The 25,228-nt window shown below is 34.9% G+C and overlaps 2 protein-coding genes and 1 long non-coding RNA gene across 5 annotated transcripts; all 3 read left to right on the top strand.

Annotated features, from left to right (window-relative positions):
- The first annotated feature begins 2,773 nt into the window (after positions 1–2,773).
- On the top strand, positions 2,774–9,410 carry LOC104236768 (probable GTP-binding protein OBGM, mitochondrial). 3 transcript variants are annotated; one of them, XR_713501.2, is made up of 7 exons: positions 2,775–3,377; positions 4,601–4,807; positions 4,911–5,019; positions 7,490–7,572; positions 7,706–7,768; positions 7,867–9,199; positions 9,284–9,410. XR_713501.2 is itself a non-coding variant. In XM_009790777.2 (6 exons), the coding sequence occupies exons 2-6, from the start codon at positions 4,682–4,684 to the stop codon at positions 9,100–9,102; spliced, it is 1,617 nt and encodes a 538-aa protein (XP_009789079.1). In that variant the 5' UTR covers positions 2,774–3,377; positions 4,598–4,681; the 3' UTR covers positions 9,103–9,282. The 3 variants fall into 3 exon arrangements, 2 of the variants coding, with proteins under 2 accessions (XP_009789079.1, XP_009789078.1); XM_009790777.2 differs by lacking the exon at positions 9,284–9,410 and having other exon boundaries at positions 2,774–3,377; positions 4,598–4,807; positions 7,867–9,282; XM_009790776.2 differs by lacking the exon at positions 9,284–9,410 and having other exon boundaries at positions 7,867–9,282.
- A 2,920-nt stretch (positions 9,411–12,330) lies between these two features.
- Positions 12,331–13,492, top strand: LOC104236769 (uncharacterized). Its single transcript, XM_070173218.1, has 4 exons — positions 12,331–12,343; positions 12,552–12,683; positions 12,816–13,162; positions 13,355–13,492. The coding sequence occupies exons 1-4, from the start codon at positions 12,331–12,333 to the stop codon at positions 13,490–13,492; spliced, it is 630 nt and encodes a 209-aa protein (XP_070029319.1).
- Positions 13,493–20,603: 7,111 nt separating this feature from the next.
- On the top strand, positions 20,604–21,724 carry LOC138889153 (uncharacterized). Its single transcript, XR_011406871.1, has 3 exons — positions 20,604–20,747; positions 20,984–21,055; positions 21,429–21,724. It is a non-coding gene; the product is annotated as an uncharacterized lncRNA (long non-coding RNA).
- The last annotated feature ends 3,504 nt before the right edge of the window (positions 21,725–25,228 follow it).

Genomic DNA, 25,228 nt, shown 5'->3' with positions numbered 1-25,228 from the left:
TTTGTTTTTTGACTGCTAATGTTTCTGATTGTTGACTTCAAGAATGACTTTTCTACTTCTCTATAGACCATCGGACATTTATCGGAAGTTTGGTATGATATCTTGAGATTTCCTCTTGTAATGTTTCTTGTTTCCCTCTTGATTGCATGGATAATTTTGGGTGCTCTTTTATGTGCATTTAAATCTTGGAGAGATGAAGTTGTTTACGGCAGGCATTGCCATGAATTTTAATTGTCTCATAAGCTTGTGTTGATCATTTTGCCTTAGGTGATTAACATGTTAAAATAATAATTTGAGGCGTGTCATGCCAAAGAAAATCCCAAACTCATGGCCCTCACTTAATTAAGTTTAACTCTTTAGAAATCGAGGTGTGCCATTAGTGAATCTTCCATAGCCCCCGCAAACTTGAAAGTGCGTAGTTGCTTTAGGCGCACAATTTAAATTAATTTACCTTCCTAAACTTGGGTGCGCATTTATGTGACCCAAATCCAAATCTCAACAACGTTAGACAAAATGTGTTGCGGACCGCGGGTGCATTTATGTGACGTGGTTCAAGACGTATTTTAAATGACGTTGCAATCTTCCTTAAAAATGAATAAAAGTGGTTAAGAAGTTAAAATTGAATCATAGGTTAAAACATGTACTAAGCATCAGATAATAGGCCAATTATAACAGTTGAGCGACCGTGCTAGAACCACGGAACTCGGGAATGCCTAACACCTTCTCCCGGGTTAACAGAATTCCTTACCCGGATTTCTGTGTTCGCGGACTGTAATACAGAATCAACCTTTTCCTCTATTCGGGATTTGAACCGGTGACTTGGGACACCATAAAATTATCCCAAGTGACGACTCTGAATAACTGAATAAATCCCGTTTCGATTGTCACTTTAAATTGGAAAAAAAAAACTCCCTTATATACTCCCTTCTCGGGTGTAAGTAAAAAGGAGGTGTGACACCAAACAATATTAAACACTGGAATACAAATTCTCAATTAATTATATTGTCAACGTGTTATCCACACAATCACCAATTGTAATATTGTATCCTCCTTTCTCTTATAAAATCCCCCCAAACTGTGTTCATCACAAATACAAGAAGAACTTGCTTTAGTGATTAAACTTTCTTTTACAACAAATTAAAGATCTCTCATTTCCAACAACAAAAAAAAACATGTCTTGATGCGGAGGAAGCTGTGGCTGTGGATCTGGCTGCAAGTGCGGTAGCGGTTGCGGAGGGTAAGTTCTGATTCCGTACTATCATTCATTATTTTAAGCTACAAATATCGAAATCTAGAGTCACTGGGTTCATAATAAGCATCATCTTATTATATGTATAAACTTTAATTCTTTTTCGCATGTACTGTGTATACATAAATTTCGTCAAAAATACTGTAATGAGTTTAGACAGGATCCACCATTAATTTGCCCGGGTGCCTGACCCCTTTTTTTTCTTTCTTCTTCACCCCACCAGAAAAATTATATATATTGGAATCTCGTATATATATATATATATATATTAATTATCGCCTTGTTTGCTACCTCATCCATGAAATTTCCTTTCCGTCTTTCATCTAATGTTCCTGTTCATGCTTAAAAATATGAAAGGAAATGTTTGCATGTGATTTTTGGAGAGAAAGAACCTTATTTATTTGGGTTATTAATTTTTATATGTGTTTGGCTAGTTTTGGTACGTCTATGATTAATGACTAGATGTTAGTAAGTTAGGACTTATTAGGGACATTTCCGTAAGATTCTCTTTTTTAAATGAGTTGGTTATGCCAAATATACTTTTAGGAGCCATAATTTAAATACGAAAATAAATTAGAAAAGTTAACACAAAAATTAAACACACAAATGAAACACGAAAATAAAACAAATAAAGTAAACACAAAAATTAAGCACTAAAATGATACGCAAACATTAGATATTAAAATTAGAAGATGGAATGAGTGCACCGTGATTAAATATTGAAACTTAAACCTGACGAATTAATTTGGAGCTTGAAAGTTGGTCCAAAAATTTGCCCAAATACTTGAAACGTAGTTGATTATGAGAAAATTGAGAGAAGAATATAGATAGAATGTTAGAGATTTGAGAGAGAATGATTGTTTTTTTTGGGAAATGAAGAAGGACGAGGATATTTATAATTAAAAATAGGGCCAAAGTATAATTTAATAAACTTAGGGATTAAATTCAAAGTTTAGGAGGGAGGGGAGAGGGAGGGAGGGGTAGGGGCCAAAAATGACTTTTAATAGCCGTTGCCAATGACTAGTTTTGAAAAAAATGCTGTTGGCCAACGATTCTTTCTTAACAAAAATAAAAAATTTCACGCGGGCTGGCGGGATGGGACGGGACCTTAACGGGCCGGCCTACCGGGACAAAATGGGCAGCCCGTCCCATCACATGTCCCGTTTAATATTTAATGGGATGGGATGTGACGGGATTGGGATGAGCCGGACCGACCCGTCCTATTGCACAACCATAGGTATGGGTAAGTTATGCCTACACTCCACCCTTCTCATACCCCACTTGTGTGGGATTAGAGTGAATTTGTTGTTGTTCACCTATTCTGCCGAATTTGCCCCTATTGTTATTTTTTCTAACTCATTTATGCCCTTGAAACTAACCTCCCTATCTGGAATTTAAAAAAAGTTTAATTATTTATTACGTGTCATATTTCTATTGGCTAAATTTAAAACCCCAATGCATATCCATTTTATTAAACCCACGCCATGACCCAAAGATCCATACCCATGACCCGGATGTTATTAAAAAACCTAAACATCCAAAGGGCGTACAAAATTTTCAATCACCGAATTCACCACCTCCAGCAATGACTGCATACAACTCCTCGCCATCTTTATTTTGGATTCAATTAAGTAGAATTCCTTAAAACCTTAACCTTAGATTGAAGCAAGGTTTTTTTTAAAGGGTTAGGGTTGTGGGAATTAGGGACGACGAGTTTGAGAATTTGAAAGAATTTTGTGATTCTATTTCTCGTCAGACGTTAATGCTGTCATTGATTATCCGTCTTTCACGCAAAGCCAATTAGCTGGGAATTTTCAGGAAATATTCATTCAAGCGGAGCATGCCTTTTGAAGCGAAGCGAAGGAAAATTGACGGTGAACCTCCACGTAAGGCTATCATTCCACCACCTAAAAGAAGAGCAACAACCTCTAGCCATAAACCAGTAGTGGTGATTGGTGAACAAACAAGCAGCATCACTAATCTCAGGCTACAACAGGCTAAGAATTCAGCACTAGCTCAAGCACAACAAGACGCCTGCACTGGCAATTTCAGGATCTTTGATTCTCCTTTTGGGAATTTTCTTGTACCTGTAATTCCAACTCGTGCTGAACTAACCCATTAAGTAATGGTAATTTTTCACCCACCAGCACCTTTATTGTATACTTTGCATAAATTGTAGTAGACAGTAAATTCTGACTTATTCATATTAACGCGTAGAAACCTGATTTTGTTTTATCTTCATTTTTTGCGGCCTTTAATCTGATCTTGTTTATGCATATTTTTAAAAAAAATTACATTGTGGCAAATGTTTAATAAAATTCTCGAAAGAACTTGGGATTTTCTAGGTTCAGGCATTAAAGTTAAGAAGAAGGTCTAATAAGTTAAAGTATTTGAAGTTCATCCAAATGTTTCATGGCCATGTAGTTTTAGAAACAACATATGCTAGTCTCACTGTCTAAAACTAAAATCAAAATAAGTTTATTATTATTGAATTATTCACGTAATTGAACTGACTAATTTTACGTGCTAATACAATAACTGATAAATTGAAAAAGGAAGGAAAAGAAAGCTACAACTAAGAAAGAAAAACTAGGGCAAAGATAATACAGGTTTCATTCATAGCTCTGAAAATGGCTAACTCAGTGTGTGTGTGTGTGTGTGTGTGTGTGTGTGTGTGTGTGTGTGTGTGTGTATATGAAGAAGACACTAGGGACCAAAGTGAAATAAAGAAAATCTAGAATAATAAGTAACTAACTGGACTCAATTGTAAAGATGAAAACTTAGTTATTAATCAGCTACTTTTCATTCTAACACTCACATACAACTACTCAAACCCGAAGTACCAGCTCCCGCAAGCATTCCATTGCCTATCCAATTCCAGAACGTATCAAGTGCATAAGTGTATCACAAATTTGCTCTAACTAAATGGTAGACTTAGCACTTAGCTCTTGGATAGTTTAGAAGCTTTTCTTTTTTGTTCTGGCTTCAACATTGCTACATTTGATGCAATTATTTGTTGTCATACACTCATTAAGAACTTCATATATAACAGCTGTCATGCCAAAGTATCAGGATGTCACTCATTTGCTCACTATCTTTTGTGTCGGTTTGGCTTCTTGAAGAAAATACCGCACTAGTTGATTCAATGAAGACATTCTTTTTTGCCAAATTTCATGTGTGTCATTCCCCATAGTTTTTATTTTTTGGATGGAGATGGATTATTTGATCTTCTTTGAATACCTAAGCTGGGCTGCCTTGATTTTCTCTTTATTATCTTGATTGGAGGTTAAATGTATCACTTGCATAAATTTTTGATATTTCCTGCATTTTTTCTGTAACTCATGCTAGCAGGTGATGAAATCTTAGAATCAGATGACTTTTTCATAGCGTGGAATCTTGGAAATTTGGAAGATTACAGAGTAAAACAGGGATATGTCATTTAGCCAGAAGGTCCTCTACTTAAAGACTTCGCAAAGATGCTTGCGGTCTCCATGGCTAACAAAAACTTATTCTTTCTCAGACATTGTTCACAAGAAAACAAAGCTTGCTCCTCTACAGGTTCTTGATGCTTCCACTTCTCTCCCTCTACAAGTACTTCTTTAGATATACATACTCTTATATCCCAGTATTCCTTTGTCCGTTTATACAAGTTTCTTTACAGGAAAGGAGAATGATAGATCGCTTTCGTATATGGGCCAAAGGAGGTGATGGTGGCAACGGTTGTACCAGTATTCGTCGTAGTCGACATGATCGCCGTGGCAAACCTGACGGTATGTTCTCTAATCAGTTCATACCTCATGGGTGGTGGGGAGGCAATATGTAACTAGACTGCCATCTTCCATCTGTTCATCCTTTTCTTTCCCCTAATTGAAGTTTTATGTCCAGTTTTATTATCATTCATCTCTTGCATGCTCTTTTTCTCCTGCAATGTTTCTCTGTTAAAACATTGATTGGCTGTGCATTTCGTCCATTGGTTCTTCATAAGATCTTTTGGTTAACTATTATCTTTTACTCGACATGTTTGAAATACACAAGACACACTCACTGACTGAATTAACAATTAAGATACTATTGTTAGATAGTTACGTGTAAATAGTCCTAGTCCTATATATAGTAGGAATAGAATATGGCATAGTCCCACAAGTAACAGGAGTAGAATATGTCCTAATCCCATATGTAGTAGGAGTAGAAGATGTATTATATATAGGACTCATTGTATCATTGTTAATAATAGATTTTTCTCCCGTGCATTCTCACATGGTATCAAAGCTTCAGTGAGAAAATTATTGTTGTGCGTCATTCCAACGACATCCGGGAAGAAAGATCTCATCGCCATGCAATTTTCCGGCAACTTCGTCTTGTTCCCAGGGTTTATCACTGCTACAGTGATACTATGCATATATTAGTACCACCATTAGATCCAAAACCCTTGTGCGATCAAACCCCAAAAATTCCAGTCCCATCTGAACAGAAAAGTCAGTCACCGTGCGTCTTTCCGGTTGACGACTTAAGATTGATTTGTCGCCTAACTTTTCCAAACAAGATGGTAATGTCGACAAATCAACATTACCACCTCAGTCAATCGCTCTGGCAGAAAGCGCGTACTTCCACGCGTCGTCAGAACTAGGGTTCCGACGAGCTACAATAACTTTTCTGACGCGTGTGATCCATTCCGGCCACTTTTTGACAAAATTTCTTGAGGACAACTTGCTCGTCCAGTTATTCCGAGCCTACCCATATAAATTACATCAAATTCTGACAACTTTTATTTTTCCCGGCGTGAACAGTGATTTCCGCCGTGAACGGTAATTTCATAAAAGTTTCTGTTTTCTTGTGGTGTTTTAAAACCTATTTTTTAGTGTGGAATTCGGCTTATTCTCACTATTTTAAAATTTTCCCGACGACCTTTTGGCCAACTTCTGCTTATCAGCAACCACTTGGTTTTGTTGCTCGGGGGATCTAGTGGCCTTGTATTAGTACATATGTAACAAGCTCGGTACATATGATTTTTATGCACTGCCTTGGGGTGAGTGTTAGATAGTTATGTGTAAATAGTTCTAGTCCTATATATAGTAGGAATAGAATATGTCATAGTCCCACATGTAACAGGAGTAGAATATGTCCTAATTCCCATATGTAGTAGGAGTAGAAGATGTATTATATATAGGACTCATTGTATCATTGTTAATAATAGATTTTTCTCTCGTGCATTCTCACAACTATCAACCAAATCAAGACACTCACCAACTTACCACCATGGTAAATGGTTAAAGTTAGACATCCAATACATCAGATATCTAACCTGAATTTAAGATATCAACTATTTACCAGTGAAGATTGAACCAAAAACAACCATTCCTGCGGCTTTAGTCCCAAGACTAATTACTTCATCCGTTGGTCGGAAGCCTGAAGTACTTTTTTGTAGCAAAAATTCAATAAACAAAGAAAAGCAATTATTTGTATAGTTAGAATTGTCATATCCTCAAATATAGAAAAAAATAAATAAAAGAGAAACTCATACACCATAATTGAAAAATTAGCTGTGCTTTGTTTACTTGCCTTGAGATTGGCATGTTAACCTGACAGATGGAGAATAGTAATTTAATCTAATCTGCTTTATGCAAGTTGCTACAGTTAAAACTTTTATGAAGCCGGGAATTGAGAAAACTGAAGGTTGGGTTTATAATGAGCTGAAAATTGCAAGTTTGAGTCTTAGCGGAGAATCTTATGATTCAGGGGTAATTTGGTATGCAAGTGAAACCCCTCTAAAATACTAGTCATTCAGGGAAGTGGAAATTGCAACTTTATGTGTCATCGTTTGAAGCGCACACTTCTTTCCAGCACATGATTGAGTCTTTGTTCATAATTTCACTTCACTTCTGCCATTCTCCATCGCTGTGTGTTCCCCTTGGACTTCACTCCTGAAACAATTACCCTTGCGTCGCATCGCTTCATTGCTGTAAACAATGACTTATAATAACACTGGCTTAAGGAATGACTTTTCAATGTTGACCTCCTAATTAAGTTGCTCTACCTCTTTTTCCAGAGAATTTTCCCAGAAGGTTTATTTGTGCATTATCTTCCAACTCTGTTCTTTTGTTGTTTCTTATTTTCTTTTAATTTTCTTCGTACAACACCTTTTGTAAGTAACTCATTTAAGATATGCAGACAAGCTTGATTTGCTATAGCTACCAGTTGTAGGATTTCTCTCTTCTTACCTCATTTTTGTACTGGATGCAGGTGGGAATGGTGGAAGGGGTGGTGACGTGATATTAGAGTGTTCCCCTGCAGTCTGGGATTTGAGTGGTCTGCAGCATCACATTGTGTGTTTTCTTCCCTACTGCATGATGTCTGTTGCACACTTAACTTCTTTATTAATTGGATCGTCCATGTCATTTGATAGATATGTGTGGCATTTTGCATCTTGGTTACCTAATTGTTTGTGACATGTTTCAGAATGCAAAGAGAGGCGGAAGCGGGTCTTCCAAAAATATGATAGGAAGCAGAGGAGCTGACAAGGTTAACATTTGTCTCTCTCTTGATCTTCAGTCTTTGGCATATGTATACCATTTTTTTTAAACCAAACCTGAACTAAGGACGGCTTGCTTGTATGGTAGGTGATCCAAGTTCCTGTAGGTACTGTAATTCATCTAGTAGAGGGTGAACTTCCATCTGCAGTTGAGAAGAGTTCAAGTTCTGAGTTGGACCCTTGGGAGCTTCCAGGTACAGTTGATATTGAGTCGTCAGAGTTTTCTACACTATCAGTTCCGGCGTACCAAACCAGTTCAGAAGCTGAGAAGAAAGCCAAATTTAGTGGACGTCGACCTTCTGCTGGTGAAGAATCCACTACAGCAAGGAGAAGAAATTGTGCTTCGCCAATCAATTCTGGCACGAAACATTCACTTTCTAGAGGCAAATTCGAAAGTGATCATGATGATTTGAGCAATTGGGAGGAAGAAAGCTGTGGACAAATGGAAGATCAAGATGGTGAAGATGCTATGGGAACAGAATGTGAAGATGAGTTGGAAGAAACTGAACATATAGAATATGATGTGGCAGAGTTAACAGAACAAGGCCAACGAATAGTTGTTGCTCGTGGAGGGGAGGGTGGCTTAGGAAACCTGTCCAAGGGGAAAGCGTCAAAGATGATGCCAAAGGGAGCCAATTTTGATGATGAAGTATCTGATGATTATGATCATGCATCACTAGGTGCTGGCTTGCCTGGCTCCGAGGCGGTCTTTGTGTTAGAACTAAAGAGCATTGCAGATATAGGTCTTGTTGGGATGCCAAATGCCGGCAAAAGTACCCTCCTTGGGGCGTTATCAAAGGCTAAACCTACTGTAGGTGATTATGCGTTCACAACATTGAGGCCTAACTTAGGCAACTTAAATTATTTCGATTTTTCTTTAACTGTAGCTGACATCCCAGGACTCATAAGAGGAGCCCATGAAAATCGTGGGCTTGGGCATGCTTTCCTTCGGCACATAGAACGAACAAAAGTTCTAGCCTACGTGGTAGACTTGGCTGCAGCATTGGGTGATAACAAGGGAATACCACCCTGGGAGCAGCTAAATGACTTGGTTTTGGAACTCGAGTACTATCGAGAGGGTTTGACAGATCGACCATCCTTAGTGGTGGCTAACAAAATCGACGAAGATGGGGCTGAAGAGGTCTATAAAGAGCTAAAACACAGGGTGTCTGGTGTGCCCATTTTCCCAGTTAGTGCAGTCCTAGAGGAAGGAGTACCAGAACTGAAAGATGGTCTAAGGATGCTTATCAGTGGTGAACAATCAAACAGACTACAACTAGATGGTATAGTTCTTCATCAGGATTCTGCTTTTGTGAGCATCTAATCTATATTATTAGGAGATATCTGCTTCAGTATACTTTCCCTTGAAAATGTAATACCTTTTTTTTTCCACAATACCGTGGCAATTTTCTTCCGAGGAGGTAATTTTCTTTCTGACTTGGAATTATTTTGCGTACTTCTTGATTAGCATGTTATGAATAAACAATTATTAGTTTCATTTTCAGATTTCTCAACGGAGTTGAATCTATCGAAAGGCGGTTTCTTATAGGTAAGCAATGGAGTCATACTCAAGTAACCTTTAAATTATATATAATTGAAACTATCGAAAGGTGGTTTCTTATGGTAAGCAACAACGTTTGATAACGTTTAAGTTATATGTAAATAACTTAATATTGTATATGATTTATATTATAGTCCATGATGTCATGTAGCCAATCAGATTAGCAAATTGTAGTTGTAGTAAAAAAAGAATCTTCAAACTTTTTATCGTGTAAGAAAGAGTGATATGCTTCCCCTCTTTCGTAAAAGATATGTATTCTCCAAAAGCAAAAGGGGATTGATGATTGGTGAAATACCATCTTGAACGGTTGAAAATAGAAGTGTAAAAAGGAATCTGTTATGGGTATCTCATAGTCATCTCAAGACTCTTTTACCCCTCTTATTTGATGCATACTATTTTGTGTTCAAGCTCTTGCAAATATTTTTGTTAATGGATCAAAGGGAGAAATGGTTGAATCTTAGTTGATTGTGGCAGTAAGGTCACTTTGTTAGGTTTTTAAGTATTTGAATCACTGAGTAATTATGTCAAATTAATAATTCATTTGGGTTCCTACTACCATCAAATGAGATGATATTGGAGAATATAACAAAGACGCTTTCCCTCTAGTTGTTTTTTAGCGTAAATTTCAAGATTCAAAAAACTCTAAAAAGCAATACTTTGGAATGATTGAGACGGAAAATTGAGCAATTATTCAATCGAATAAAATAATTGGTCTATCCTATTCAAACACAAATCGCATCAGATAAAATATGTTAGATAGGCACTTTGGACAAGTCTCCCAAAAAAAGATACCAATTGGATAATGTTTTTTCTTCCTATATATGAAACTTTATTACCAAATATGTGCATAGTATCTAAATTACCTGCATAGTCCATATTTTTCCTACAATTTCTGTACCATTCGTTTATTAGGAATTAATAGGGCAAAATCTTCCCTTAATAACGCGCGAAAAATCAGGAAAGAATCTTGGGATTGATTGATTCTACATTAAATTCAAGTTTTGAAACGGAAAGGAGATTTCGCATCTGCGTAATTTACTCTTAAACTACAATTCAATTTTTTTTTTTTAAAAAAGTACGAACAACTTCAACAAACTACGAACAACTTCAACAAACTGAATTCAAATTGTAGAATTCAAATCTTCGTGATTCAACAACTCAACATTGCTATATTCTGTTCTTCGTTGTTTTCAGAAATCATATTGGCGATCATATATCTGTTCTTCATCTTTTTTTTCTCTCAATCTAGAAATCTAAAAAAACTAAAAAATTTAGAATAATACATCAGCAACAACACGCAATCATGTCCAAAATTGCAATCATGCTACAATTGAATGGGAATTGGGATAACTATGACAGATTTAGAGAATTTGAAGTTGATGCCATTGTGGTAGATTGAATCTTGAAGATTTGATACTTCAGAAAAAATTGTAGAAATCAAATACATGGTGAACGACAATTGTCCCCCAATGGAGATTAAGAATGATATGGGGGTTCGTGTGTGTATGGAGACCAAAAAAGAGAATAAAAACTTAGGTTCATATCCGTTATGTATAAGTGTACGAGATTTCAATATGGAATTGACAATCACCAATGATAACACAAGTGCAGGTTTGTATAGTTCGAATTGCATAGAATTATAATTTTACGGTATTATCTACAAAATTACTACATTTACCTACAATTAAACTACAAATCAGTTTAATGAAAGAATAAAGCAATATTGTTTTCAAAATTATCCACAAAGTTACTACATTTATACGACAAAATAAACTACAATCTATGATTAGAAATTGTTGATTTCAAAATGTTGTCTTCAAATAAAACTACAATATATGTTTAGAACAAAATCTAGTCAAATAAAATACAATCAGTTTAATTATGTACAAAGCAGTATTGTTTTCACAAATTTCTACAAATTGCAACAGTAATAGTACAATTTAACTACAATGTCTGACATCCTAAAATGGATGACTACAAAATTTTCACTATATCTACAAATTATCTACAAAGATTCTACAAAATTATAATGACACTGTTTATCTTTATTTTGATGCATGTTCGTCTGGATCCCTAAAGTTACTTGATATGCCATCCTCTCCAGCTATAGAGGAATATCAAAGTGAAATAATAACAGAATCTACGCAACTGCTATTGAAGAAGGACAAGTGTATCAGGACAAGCAAACTGTAGCTGCTGCAATGAAGCACTTTTCTGCGATGCACAAGTTCCAGTTCAGAGTTAAAAGATCTAGTCATAGAAGGTATGAAGATATTTGTGGAGAAAAGATCATTAAAAGCAGTGTTTTACTCAAGATATGTGTTTTTTAAACATTGTAGATAAATTGTAGTTACATTGTAGTTTATGTTACTTTATGTTAAAACAGTCCTTTTGTTGCATCTACATTTATAATCTGTATTAAATATTGTATTTTTTTTGTAGCTACTGGCTTGTATGCGTTGGTGAAAACTGTAAATGGCACTTCAAGGCAACGTCAATTAATGATTCCGCAATGTTCAAGATAAGAAGTTTCAACCGACAACACACATGCTCCTTAATGGACGAAACATTCATACAACGCAAACGTACTACAGCTGTAGTTGGTAGAATGGTCATTCCAAAGTATTGTGATCCTGAGACTGTTTACACACCAAAGGACATACAAACTGACATGTTATCCGAACACGGAGTGAACCTAAGCTACATGCAAGCATGGAGAGCAAAGGAAAAGGCTTTACAGTTTTTGAGAGGGAATCCGGCTGACTCCTACAGCAAATTACCCAAATATTTTTATATTCTTGAGGAGACTTATCCTGGTTTGGTTGTTAAATTGAAGAAGACAGCAAATGAATGCTTCTTATACGCATTTGTTGCTATTACATGGATGCTAGTATAGCAATAAGTGGTTGGCAACATTGTAGGCCAATAGTAGTGGTTGATGGGACATTCTTAAAGTCAGCCTACAAGGGGATTATGCTGACAACAAGCACCATGAGTGCAGCAGGTAAAAAGTGTAAAAATTTTGTAGTTATTTTGTAGGCAGTCTATAAAATGTAGATACATTGTAGTAATTTTGTAGTTATTTTGTAGCTATTACATGAAATGTAGATAAATTGTTTATATTATGAAGATATATTGTAGTTGTTATGTATTTATATTTTTATATACATTTTCAAAGCTGCCAATTAATATTTTATGAATTAATAATGTAGGTACAATATTGCCCTTGGCATATGCTGTGGTTGATTCTGAAAACGACGCATCTTGGAAGTGGTTCTTTGAGCAATTTAAGCAGGCATATGGTGAAAGACCTTCAATGTGTGTTGTTTCAGATAGGAATGAGAGTATACTGAAGGCAACATCAATTGTCTATCCGGGCATACCACACTACTCTTGCATGTGGCATATTTGGACAAATATAAGATCAAAATTCAAGAAGGGTCATCTATAATTATATGAATTGTACTTTGCTACAGCACGGTCATACACTCTGGATGAATTTAATGAAAGGATGTCGAAGATTGAAGAGGTAGACCCGCGTGTGAAATCTTACCTATATGATATTAGCTATCATAGATGGTCAAGAGTACATGCAACAGTGAATAGAACGTGGACAATGACATCAAATATTGCAGAGTCGTTGAACGCTGTAAAAAAAGATGCAAGAGAGCTGCCGATATTTGACCTTTTAGAGTATATGTGGACACTACTAGAATGTTGGACCAACGAGAAGTTATTGAAGGCGAAGGGTACTTTCACATTTCTTGGGTCCAAATTCAACAAAGAATTAGAGAACAACAGAACATTATCTCAGAATCTTAGGGTAAGATCTGTTTATTTGGTGCAGAAAAAATAAATTACTTAATATGCAGTGTTTCTAGATTGTAAATAAATTGTAGTCAAATTGTAGATAATTGTAGGTTGTAGATAAGGTGTAGAATATTTGTAGATAAGTTGTAGATAATCTATTTTTATGATTGAGATAATATTTTTTCTGTTTATTCTGCAATTGTAGGTGAGGGCTTCAACAGATCATATACATACTGTGTTAGATGGTGTGAAGCGGTACATTATGTGTCTAGAAAACAAGAAATGTAGCTATGGCCAATTCCAACTTGAAGAACTTCCATGTGATGCGCTTTGGCAGCATTAAGGCACATGAATGAAAAATATGAAAACTATTGCTCTCGTATTACACAAGGGAGAGCCTTCTGCGTACGTATGAAATACCAGTAAATCCTCTTCCTTATGAAAGCAAATGGAATGTGCCACAACATATTTTGGATGAGGTAGTAAATCCACCGACGGAAGATAAAAGGCAGCCAGGGAGACCTCAAAAGGAAAGATATAAAACATATGATGAAATAAAATCAAAGAAGTACAAGGTGTCATGTGAAAATTGTGGAGGTGAAGGGCATAACAAAAGATCTTGCAAGAATGTGCCCAAGAAGAAATGAATATCATGTAGTTAGAACAGTTATTCAAGCTAACTGTTAGTGAGTTAAAGTTAGCAGATTTTTTGTGTAATTATTTAAGTTTTTAAAGATCATCATGAAGTAGACTACAATTTGTTTATGTGTGTTTAATATGCTTTTATGTATTGTGTCAGCCATCTAAATTTGTATTTGATATAGTGTAATTAAATTTAATATTTATTATCTACAATACAACTGATATTAAAAAAGTAACTTTAATGTAAAGTGTTTCCAGATTGTAGGTAAAATATAGGTTAAATGTAGTTAAATTGTAGTCTTGGTAATAATTTGTAGATAAATTGTGGATAATATATTTCTATGATTGGAGTATTTATTTCTTCTGTTTGTTGTGTAATTTAACTTCAACTGACAGTTATATACAGAGATTACCTAGAACTTGAAGGTATTTCATAAAAATTATGAACATATACAACTACAAAATTATATACAATAACTACATTGAGTATTTCCAAAATGTAGATGTTGTGAAGATAATTATTAAACATGAGTATTCTAACATCAAAATACTCATGTTTAATATAATGAAGATACGGTGATGTAAAAAACGAATTTATATTCAAGTGAACAACTAATAATGAAAGATAAAATAACAAAACAAAAAGGTATGCTGCAATAAAAAAATAAAAATTTTGATCATAAAGTAGTGTATTCTCGTTCAACTACAAATTGGTATCAACTAAACTAGGAAAATATGACACTATTTCTTCTTTCTCTGGACTCTAGTCTTCTCATTCAAAGCAGGAGAACCCTTCCTCCTTGCTAGCCTGCCTGTAATCTCACTTTCACTGATTGACCCATCTTCTTGCTTCTTTGTAGCATAGTCCCATAGGAGAGCTCCATAACGTCTATGGTGTTAGTCGATATCTGAAAGGTCTTCTGAAGGGATTGACAAATCTCCAATGCTAACATACTCCGCAAAAGCAGCCACAAATACACCACAATCGCTGCATAAGACAAAAAAATTTAATTATTTAACAAATGATTATAAAAAAAAAATTAAACATCTAGAAAGAGAGAATAATTTTTTTACAGTGATCCTTCCTTTTGCTGTGGAATCTCCGCAACCATCCACTGTATGTTGAGAGGGTCTGTAACTGGTTTCTCAATGTATGCCTTTGTGGTCTTGAAGTCAATGTCTTTACGCTTCCCGTAGAAACCAGTGCAAGACAAATACAGAGGGATAATGATTGAAAACTTATCAACACATGATTCAACAACATTATGATGGTGTGAAGACACCATGGAATCATACACATAAAGTTGCCTGTACGTTATGTCGAAAATGACCAACAACCAATGAAAATTCTCTACAATGTTCACGGGCATGATGACATAGTCAACTTCATCCCAGGCAACATTAGCAAGAAGTCTATACCCAAGAATATATTCTGCAACATCATCATCGGGTTTAACAACCGAATACTTTTTTCTGGCGGAGAACTTATGAACTTCTCATAGATTTGTTCAATCTTTGACTTGAACAAGCAATCGGTTGTTGTAAACCTAGTGTTGTTGTTGTTGGGGCCATATTTGCCTCTTTTTCTCAGGTAATACATAATAACATCAATGTGCTGCAAAATAAAATAAAATAAAATCTACTATAAGCTACAGTATAACTACAATTATCAACAAAGCAGCTACACTTTAAACTACAAAGTCAGAATTCAAATAATCTAACAAATAGCTACACTTTAGTTGCTATACACAGCAACACATGGAACACAACAACTACCACAAAGGCCTCAATAATATCTACATTTAAACTACAGTTAATATTATAAGTCTTCAACTTGCTCTATAATTTAACTACAAATTAACTACAATCATGAAATACAGATATACCAATTCTGTCCAAATTACCAAATAATACAATTTTTACATACAATTCATCATCAAATATGATACATAAGGTCCAACCTAAATACAATCACACTACAAATAATAAGAGCAGCATTTATAAGAAATGTCTATATTATATCTACAATTTATAATAAAAGGCATGGTCACATATATTTCATATCTACAATATAACTACAATTATACTACAAAATAGAAGACAAAATATATCTTGTGAATTTATTCTTTGATACTTACCGAGTCATTGAGGACTGGTCCGGGGTGAGCAAGGGAATAAAATCAGTCCTTCTTATCCACTTTTTCAACTCCAAGGTCTAACCAAGGCTTGATTTGGTTATCCTTTATGGAAAAGGGAGCCTTCCTCCTGTAACAACAAATAAATGTCCAATCAAAAAAATCACAGAATGAATTACATATTTAAACTTTAAAATGCTGAAATGAAAGTGTCAAATTAAGCATTCATACCTCTTAGATACTTTGTCACTACGGTGGTATAACCACTTGTTGAACTTATCTAACATATCAGAATCTACATTTTTACCTATAAGAGTTGTGAAGGGGTGCTTGAGGTAGAAAAATTTAGGTCCAATAGAGCTGCTGCCTCCAGAACTATATAGAGGTATGAAAGGTGATCGTGCATGTTTCCCCGGTTGCCTGCTTCTCCCCGGATGAATAGGGGTTGCTTCAACTGACATGGGCTCGCCATACTTAACCAATTGTGTTAAGTTGTCTGGCAACTCAAAGTCATCCAATGTCACACCCTTCTTATCAATGCCCAATCCTTCAGAAACAACTTCATCCAAATGCTGTGCATCTTCACCTTCATTTAGCTGTTTCTCAATGACTTGTTCTGTCTGAGCTGCTAAAGTCACTCCGTGAATTGGGGACTGTGCATTGATATCTTCAATATCTGTTACATAAAACATAACTTACTTAACAGGAATGTAAAATTGTATAAACAACAATTATTTATTCTGAATGACAGTATGATATTATACCTGCTTGTTCTACCTCAACTGCTTCTTGAAATCCTGGATATAAGTCAACATGTGCTGGAACATGTTCTGGACAAACTGCAGCTTCAATTTATAATTAAAAAAAGGTAAATAATACTAGATAATGCTGCCTTGAAAGTTGTAGATATATGTAAGAAGTTGTACATAAAATATGAATAATAAAACTATGCTCTTTAAAGTTTTATACTAAGTGTATATATTTGTAGGTATTTTGTAGATATTTGTGTTGCTTGTGCTTGCATGCACTTGATCACCAATATTGAATTGAAATTGCTGGTTGTTCACTCCTTGTTGTTGGTCATTGTTTTTGGTTGAACTACCAATAAACTAAAGATTTTATGTTAGTTTGAGTATATTTTTCATATGTCATAATTTGTTTTAGTATATAAATATATGTCAACTCTTACCTTTGCCTCATCCACATCATATCTCCTATTTATCAAATTCAAAACACTCTTCACAGAATCATCTATAAACACTCAAAGGTCATGGAGTTCCTCAAATACAGCCTTCCTAAAATCCTCTAACTTTCCATCAACCTAAAAGTTAAAAATATAGTTAGTTGGTAATTTTATTCAAATAAATTACAAATCAGTTTAGTTATGTACGAGGCAGTATTGTTTTTACAATTGTCTACAAATTGCTACAGTTATACTACAATTTAACTACAATGTGTGCAATCCCAACAGGGCTGACTATAGAATTATTCTACTATTTAACTACAATGTATACTACATAAATTGTTATGAAATGTAGATAAATTGTAACAAATATGTAAATATATTGTAGTTAATAATATTACCTGCTCAATTCCCTTTTCTAGCTTCCTGAGCTTCTTAGCCACAGATTCCTTGTCCTCTTGACAATCTGTATGTTTGGGTTCCAATGTTGGAGAATCAGCATTTGGAACCTCTGATGATTGTGCACCTTGTTCATCTTCTTACTCAATCTTGTTTGGCAGAGTAAGCACTCCAATCTCTTCTCCAGATTCAGTCATGCTTGTGAACTGAATGATGAAAAAAAATAGTTAGTTCCACGAAGGCAGAAAATGTAGACTAATTGTAGATATTATGAAGATAAATGTAGCAACATGCAAAACCGAAAAAATACCTTAATCTACTCAGGCTTGATCATCTTTTCTTCAAAGGCAGTTAACCAAATCTGCCCCTTAGTAGCTGACCATCTTAATATGCGAGGTATTGAGTCAGAACACCTCGTAGCAAGCTCCGTGCTGACGGTTGAGCAACATTTGCAATGCTAATGAGCATCCCCGTATGAGATAAAAATGTACACGGGAATTTAGACGATGCCTAACGGATTCCATAACCTGATTGAATGATTTAATACCCCATGGGTATGACTCAAACTGACCAGACTCTACCAAATAGAACCTAAAGTGGTCTATAAAAGACACATGATCTTTGTCATAAGGGCAAACAAAAAATTCCAAAAGATAAAGAATGCACAACTTGACTACATCCTCATCGTTTACCCAAGATCTATTTGTAACTATGTTTTTTAAATACCACTTCTCTACTCTTTTTTTGTGAGGAAAATAACTATGCATTAACTTGCTAACATAACTAGAAGTATATCCATAATCTGTAAACTGATTCACACAATTTAAACCGGTAATTAAACTAAACTCTCTCAATGAAAAATTTAATTTTTTTCCCTTCAAGTGGACTGAAAAAAATGATTCATTAGACTTAGACAGTTCATACTTCATCAGAAGATGAATAGCTTGGTTTTGCATGCAAATGGAGGGGAGAGACAGTAAGTAACCAAAACAAGTGTTTTTAAAAAGCTTTAAAGCATTTGGAGACAATAACTCTTTTATCTGGCTAGGAATGCTAGGATCACACAAAGTGTGGAATCTAAGCACCCCATAATCCACATTATATGGGGCAAAATAGTATCCATTCTGCGCAAAATGATAAATTATTTCACATTAGTAAACTGCATAAAAATGAAGCATTAATCTACATATTATCTACATATAACTACACAATCACTACACAAATAACTAAAAACAAATCAGGAAGAAAAAATACATACAAATCTGCTTCAAAAAAATACAACCCACACATATAACTACAAAACACTACAAGACATCTACAAATATAAACATTATCTACAAAAATGCAGGAAAAAAAAAGTAACTACAGCTCTGTTTCAAAATTTAAAAGCTAACGACAATATAACTACAAAATAACTATAATTATAAACTGTACAAAATCACAACTACAAATAATCTATAAAATTAAGAAAACTAATCTACAATTTACCAAAACACTTAAAACAGAGATTTTTACATCCAAAACAAAACTAAAAAACTGGAAACGAAAATAATAAATGTTTACCTTCACCAATTTTTTTTCTGAACCAATTTTGGGAATTTTTTGGACTGTTTCTTCATTTTTTGTTTTGAGGAAGCAGGAGACAACTTGAGTTTTTTAACTATTGGAATTTTAGGGACATCTTCAGCAAAGTCGTCATCTACACATACCTCTTTCCCCTTTCTTTTGAGTTGTTTGCCGCCTGGTGTAGCACTTCCTCCAGCATCTACATCGTGCATTTGCTTTGTTCTCATCTCGGCACGGATTTGTCTAGGAGATGAACTGTGAGTAGTAGGTTCCATTGCATGTGTAGATTTTACTTGTTTTTGTGGTGATTTTGGTGTTAAAATACCCAAATCGAAAGAGGGGATATCACATACTGTAGATTTTTTAGGTATTTTTTTGGGAGATTTGATGTTCTTCATAGTTTAACTTCAACTTGACTAAAGATGGGAGCGAATTTTTTGTAGAATGATAACTTCAATATTTGGTGAATTTAAATGCAGAATAATGAAGAATGTGGGTAGCTTTTATTCTGTAAAGAAGAAAACAGACGCTAAACGTGGGGGAGTGAAAGGTAAAGGTAAAACGTGGGGGAGGGGGGAGTGAGGAGTTACGGGTAAAGGTGAAACGTGGGGAGGGTGGGGGGGGGTTGATCTGAAAGGAAAGAGAAACGTGGGAATATACTGTCCTATAATTATGCCTCATATAAATACCCCATTAATTATATTTCTGTTTTAAATTATGGTATATAAATGGTAATTTAGTATACTAAATGTAATTATCTCTAACCTTAAACATTGAGGGTAATAAGGTTTCATATGTGGCATAGGAAGGTAAAAATTATGCCTCATATAAATGCCGCATTAATTATATCGCTGTTTTAAATTATGATATATAAATGGTAATTTAGTATACTAAATGTAATTATCTCTAACCTTAAACATTGAGGGTAATAAGATTTCATACGTGGCATAGGAATGTAAAAATTCCTTTAATATGTTTGAGCGAGAAAAGTCTACAAATCCTAGATTTTGCCGAACCCTATGTCAGTGTGAGAGTTGAAATTTCACCTAAAAAATATATCCCGAATTCTTTTTTTTCTCTCCATACATTAATGTTTCAAATTAGCGGCATTTAACGAACATAAAATTAAAGAACATAAACGGTACCTAACCGAATCCCCAAACATTACTATGGTTGAAAGTCATATTTATTCTTAAACGTAGCTAAATGACTAATTAATAGTTATTGCAGCCAAACTAATTAAGGGACACACGTTTACTTTATCCTTTACATAATTTAATCAATGTCAACTATTGTAGGACGATCAATTATTTCCTTAATTAAGACTGAAAAATAAAATAAATGAAAATTTCATTCTCAAGCTCTCAATGTCGTCTATATTCATGCCTTTCTCCTCTAAAGAGATATTTCAGACATTATTAAACACTAGTTTACAAATTCTACCATGATTTTGTCAACTTGTCACGCAAGTAATTACCAATTTTGTCCTCCCTTCCCCTCTATAAAACCCCCCACCCTATGATTCACCTAACCACACAATTTGCTTTAGTGATTAAACTTTCTTTTACAACAAATTAAAGGTTTATTATCTCCCAACAACATAAGAAAACAATGTCTGGCTGCGGATCAAACTGTGGATGTGGATCTAGCTGCAATTGCGGCAGTGGCGGAGGGTAAGTGTTTTGAATATAAATTTTAATACTAAAGTTAATATGCAAATACTGATTTTCTTTATCAGTATCTGAACTTTAATATTTGAAATACCGATGATTCGTCTCATACATATAATACTTGGTTGAAGTTGAAACAATCCGTATATGAAGTTGAAGTTGAAAAAAAATTACAGTATACGAAATTATAAATAAAAAAAAGATTGTAACTAGTGTTTTTTTTGTTGATGAAATTGTAGATGTGGGATGTACCCAGACTTGGAGAAATCCACTAGCTTTACTATCATTCAGGGTGTTGCTCCCATGAAGAGGTACGTTGTCTTCCAATTTTACTTTACTTTTCCCTGTGCCTTTTGGTTAGAAGTTTGCGGAAAAAATAAGGTCGAAAAAGTAATTAAATTTTGAAATTAGGAGGTATTAACTTATAATTTAACATGTTTTCATTTATGATAGACGGTTATTTTCATCTCTTACAAGTTATCTGCTAGATTTTAGAATGATAACTTCATATGTTAATAGCTAACTTTAGTTTGTATACATATTTAATAAATTTCTTGACACAAATATATTATTTGAGCAAAAGTTATATTAGGTTAAGCCGAATCTACCTCCATCCTTGCTGTTCAGTGTATAAAATTTAAACTCAAACTAGAATACTGAAAAAGATTACTTGAAATGTTGCAGCTTTGAGGAATTCGGAGAGAAAGCAGCAGAAGGAGGAAATGGGTGCAAGTGTGGATCAAACTGCACCTGTGACCCTTGCAACTGTTAAGAATATTCTCACTACAAAAACTGCATTGTGTCTCTGTATTAAGTGTGTGTTCTAAAAGTTATTGTAATTATAACAATAAAACTACAACCATGGAACAGATTATGATCAGTTCTTAGGTTTGTGTGTTACTCGTGTGACGTGGCTTTTCTGTTTGTTAATTGGGTTGTGTATCAATATACTACATAAGTTTGTTTGTTTGTTTGTTTAATACTTGCCCGTGAAGTCTCTTACTGTATTTCTTTCGCACCTTATATATTTTCCATCTGTCATTAAATTTTTATACTTCGTAGTTATATATTAAAGCCAAGTGTTATATTGGACATGAAAATTAACTGCAAAAATGAATTTTGCTTTAGTGTCATGATCCGAAAATCCCACCATCGGGATCGTAATGACGCACTTTCACTTGTTAGGCAAGTTAACGTTAGAATAATCTAAACACGGTACATTTAACTATTGATTTCTGGAATTTGCAAATAAATCACGACTTATGTTCTCGTGCTGTCTTTTCTAGAGGTCATATGTCTATCTCATACTTTTTGAAAGGCTAAAGGTTAAAAAAATACAGAAACATATACAAAGGACAAGGGATAAAAAGTATCCCTAAATTATGCGAAATAGAACAATTTTATCATCGATTAAAATAGTGTCTCGTTTTTACCCATGATCATTTGCCTTTATGGAAAACGACTAAAGGCTAAATTTAGACCATTCCCAAAAGTTCATGGGCAAACATGACCCTATATTCTCCTTTGCCTATCTTTAATAAGTATCTGTTATTGACCCTATGAAAGTAAGTTTAATGATTCAAACTCATTAATTCACAAAATCTCTTTTCCCGAAAAGAAAAAACAAACTCTATATGTAGAGAGAGACTTAAATTATTTATAATTTTTTTTATAGCATTCCAGCTGAACAAGTTTCAAATGGACCCAATCTTGCAACCAATTAAATGAGAACTGCAACATCTTTCTTTTTCGGATTGTTATACAAGTAGCCGATCAGATTTTATATTTATTTTTTCTAATCAGTATACATAAATTATATATATAACATATATTTTACGTCCGCTGATTATTTTCAATTTAAAAAAGTAATATTGTAAGCATTTAATTATTATCGAATTTAAATCATAAAATAATTTGGACCACATTAAATTTAAAATACTAGTCCAAACAAAGTGTGGCTAGTAAATTGGGTTAATTTTTTGAATTCAATATATATGTGTTGGGCTAGTCCATTCAATTGGACTACAAATTAAATGATAAGCCCACTTCATTAGCCCAAGGTCCAAATAGCTATTAGCCCATCTTAAAGCCCAGGCTCATGCCACATGTCGAGTGATATGTCAATCTAAGCCAAATAAAGGATCCAATGAAACCATGAGAGGTGTCAAGTGATGTGGCAATCCAAGTTAAAAGAACGAGCCAACAAAATTATGCCACGTGTCAAGTGATATGGCAATCCAAGCCAACTAAATGAGCCAATTAAATTATGCCATGTGTCGAGAAAGGGTGGCATACCAAGTCAAATCAACAACCAATAGAGTTGTTCCAAGTGTCTAGATGGTATTGGTCAGTTCAAATAGACCAATCAAATCATAGAGCCACACCACTCCCTACAACTATAAAAAGAGGTCTTCATAAAGCTAGAAAACACCCTAAAGAATTAAGAACAAGAAGCAAGCAGAGAGCTCGTGGATCAAAGGCTGCAGATTTCTCTACAAGCTACAAGTTCAAGCACTCAAGCTACAAGTTCAAGTTCAAGATCAGGATCAAGAACAAAGGCAAATCAAATACCAAGGCAGTCAAGATCAAATTACTTCTTCGTGATCAAGCCCAAATTCAAGTTCAAGAAAAAGACTCAAGACCAAGCTCTACAAGCCCTTGAATCAGGATCAAAATCAAGCTCATCAGGATAGTTTATATTCTTGAAGAATCAGAGGAATATTATAGAGATTGTAACACTCATTATTGATTGAAATCAAATACTACATTTGTTACGCAATTTTTCAGTCTTGATTATTTATTTTCTCGACGGAAAAATTTGTTGTTACAAATTTCTGGCATGCCTGGTGGGACAATCTCTACCTCTCATCTCTTCAAATTACCAAATTTCAAGAACACAAAAATGGCTCCTAAGAAGATCAACTTAAAACTTACTACTACTAAGGCTACAGATTCCAAGTTTTCAGCTGATGTGGAAAACTTGCTGGATGCTACTATGGAAAGCGTAGGACCTGTCACTAGGAACACGACAAACTTGCTGGGACAACAAGCATTTCAAATGCCGTTTGCATCAGTTCCTATCTTTTATTTTCGATCCTCAAAGGGGGCAAGATCATTTCCAACTGAATTGGAAGAAAGAGCAAACATTGCCGAAGTCGTTGAGAAGACATTGGCTCTACTTAGCCCATCTAGATCTAAGAATATCATCACACACGATGATGAGGATGTCTTGATCACTGGATCTGCTCCAAGCACTCCACGTGATTTGTTCCACTCAAAGTATGGTGTAAGATAAAATTCATGCTTTGCTCCACCATCCACAACTATTATCCAAGTTGGTGACTAACACTTCAACTGTCGAAGAACAACTCGCAAATTTAGCAAAGGCAATTGAAGGGTTAACGGAGCATATGCAAGATCAAGAAAATCAAATTGTCAAGCTGACAGATAGAGTTGAAAGCATGATAGAGGGAGATTCAAGTCATGCAAGATAAATGAGACTCATCTATAAGGCAGAAAATGACTCCTAAGGAACTTTAGAATTTAATGGGGTCATTCCCATTGACCAATTGAAAGTCTTCATTACGGGAACCATCAAAGATAAGTACGATGTTGATGCCAAGTCGTCTCTCGCATATGCGAAGCCATACACTGCGAGGATTGATAGTTTGAAGATGCCTGAAGGTTATCAACCCCCAAAATTTCAACAATTTGATGGTAAAGGAAACCCAAAGCAATACATTGCACACTTCATTGAAACTTGTAATAGTGGTGAAACCTATGGAGATTATCTTGTCAAGCAGTTTGTCCGTTCCTTAAAAGGAAATTCTTTTGATTGGAACCCTAATCTCGAGGCTAGTTTCATCGATAGCTGGGAGCAACTTGAACATGAATTTCTCTATTGCTTCTATAGCACAAGGTGAACCATAAGCATGGCTGAACTCACAAACACACGTCAGTGGAAGAATGGACCACTTGTTGATTTCATCAATCGATGAAGGAATGCAAGCCTCAACTGTAAAGACAGACTTAGTAAAGCGTCTAGAATAGGAATGTGTATCTAAGGAATGCATTGGGGACTTTGCTACATCATACAAGATATCAAGCCTAAGTCTTTTGAAGAATTGGATACACGTGCTCATGATATGGAGCTAAGTATGTCTTCAAGTGGAAATCAAGGGCCACCTATTTATGAACCTCGCAAAGTGAAGGATAAACAAGAAATAAAGAAAGTAGGCAAGTTTGTGCTGAATTCTGAGAGCAAGGAATCAATGAATGTTAATGCCTCGCCATTAAAGATCACTACAAAAGTGAGTAAAAATCAAAGTGTGAAGACAACATCCTTATAGGATAAAGTGGCCGAAAGTTAACTATGAAGGAAATGCAAGCGAAAGAATATCCATTCTTGGATTCCGATGTCCCAACAATTTTTGAAGAACTCCTTGAGTTGAAAATCATTGAGTTACCCGAAATGAAGCGGCCAG

This window comes from Nicotiana sylvestris, chromosome 4 (assembly GCF_000393655.2).
Source record: "Nicotiana sylvestris chromosome 4, ASM39365v2, whole genome shotgun sequence".
Taxonomy (NCBI): domain Eukaryota; kingdom Viridiplantae; phylum Streptophyta; class Magnoliopsida; order Solanales; family Solanaceae; genus Nicotiana; species Nicotiana sylvestris.
The sequence above is the reverse complement of the archived record's forward strand: the minus strand, read 5'-3'. Positions and strand labels throughout refer to the sequence as shown.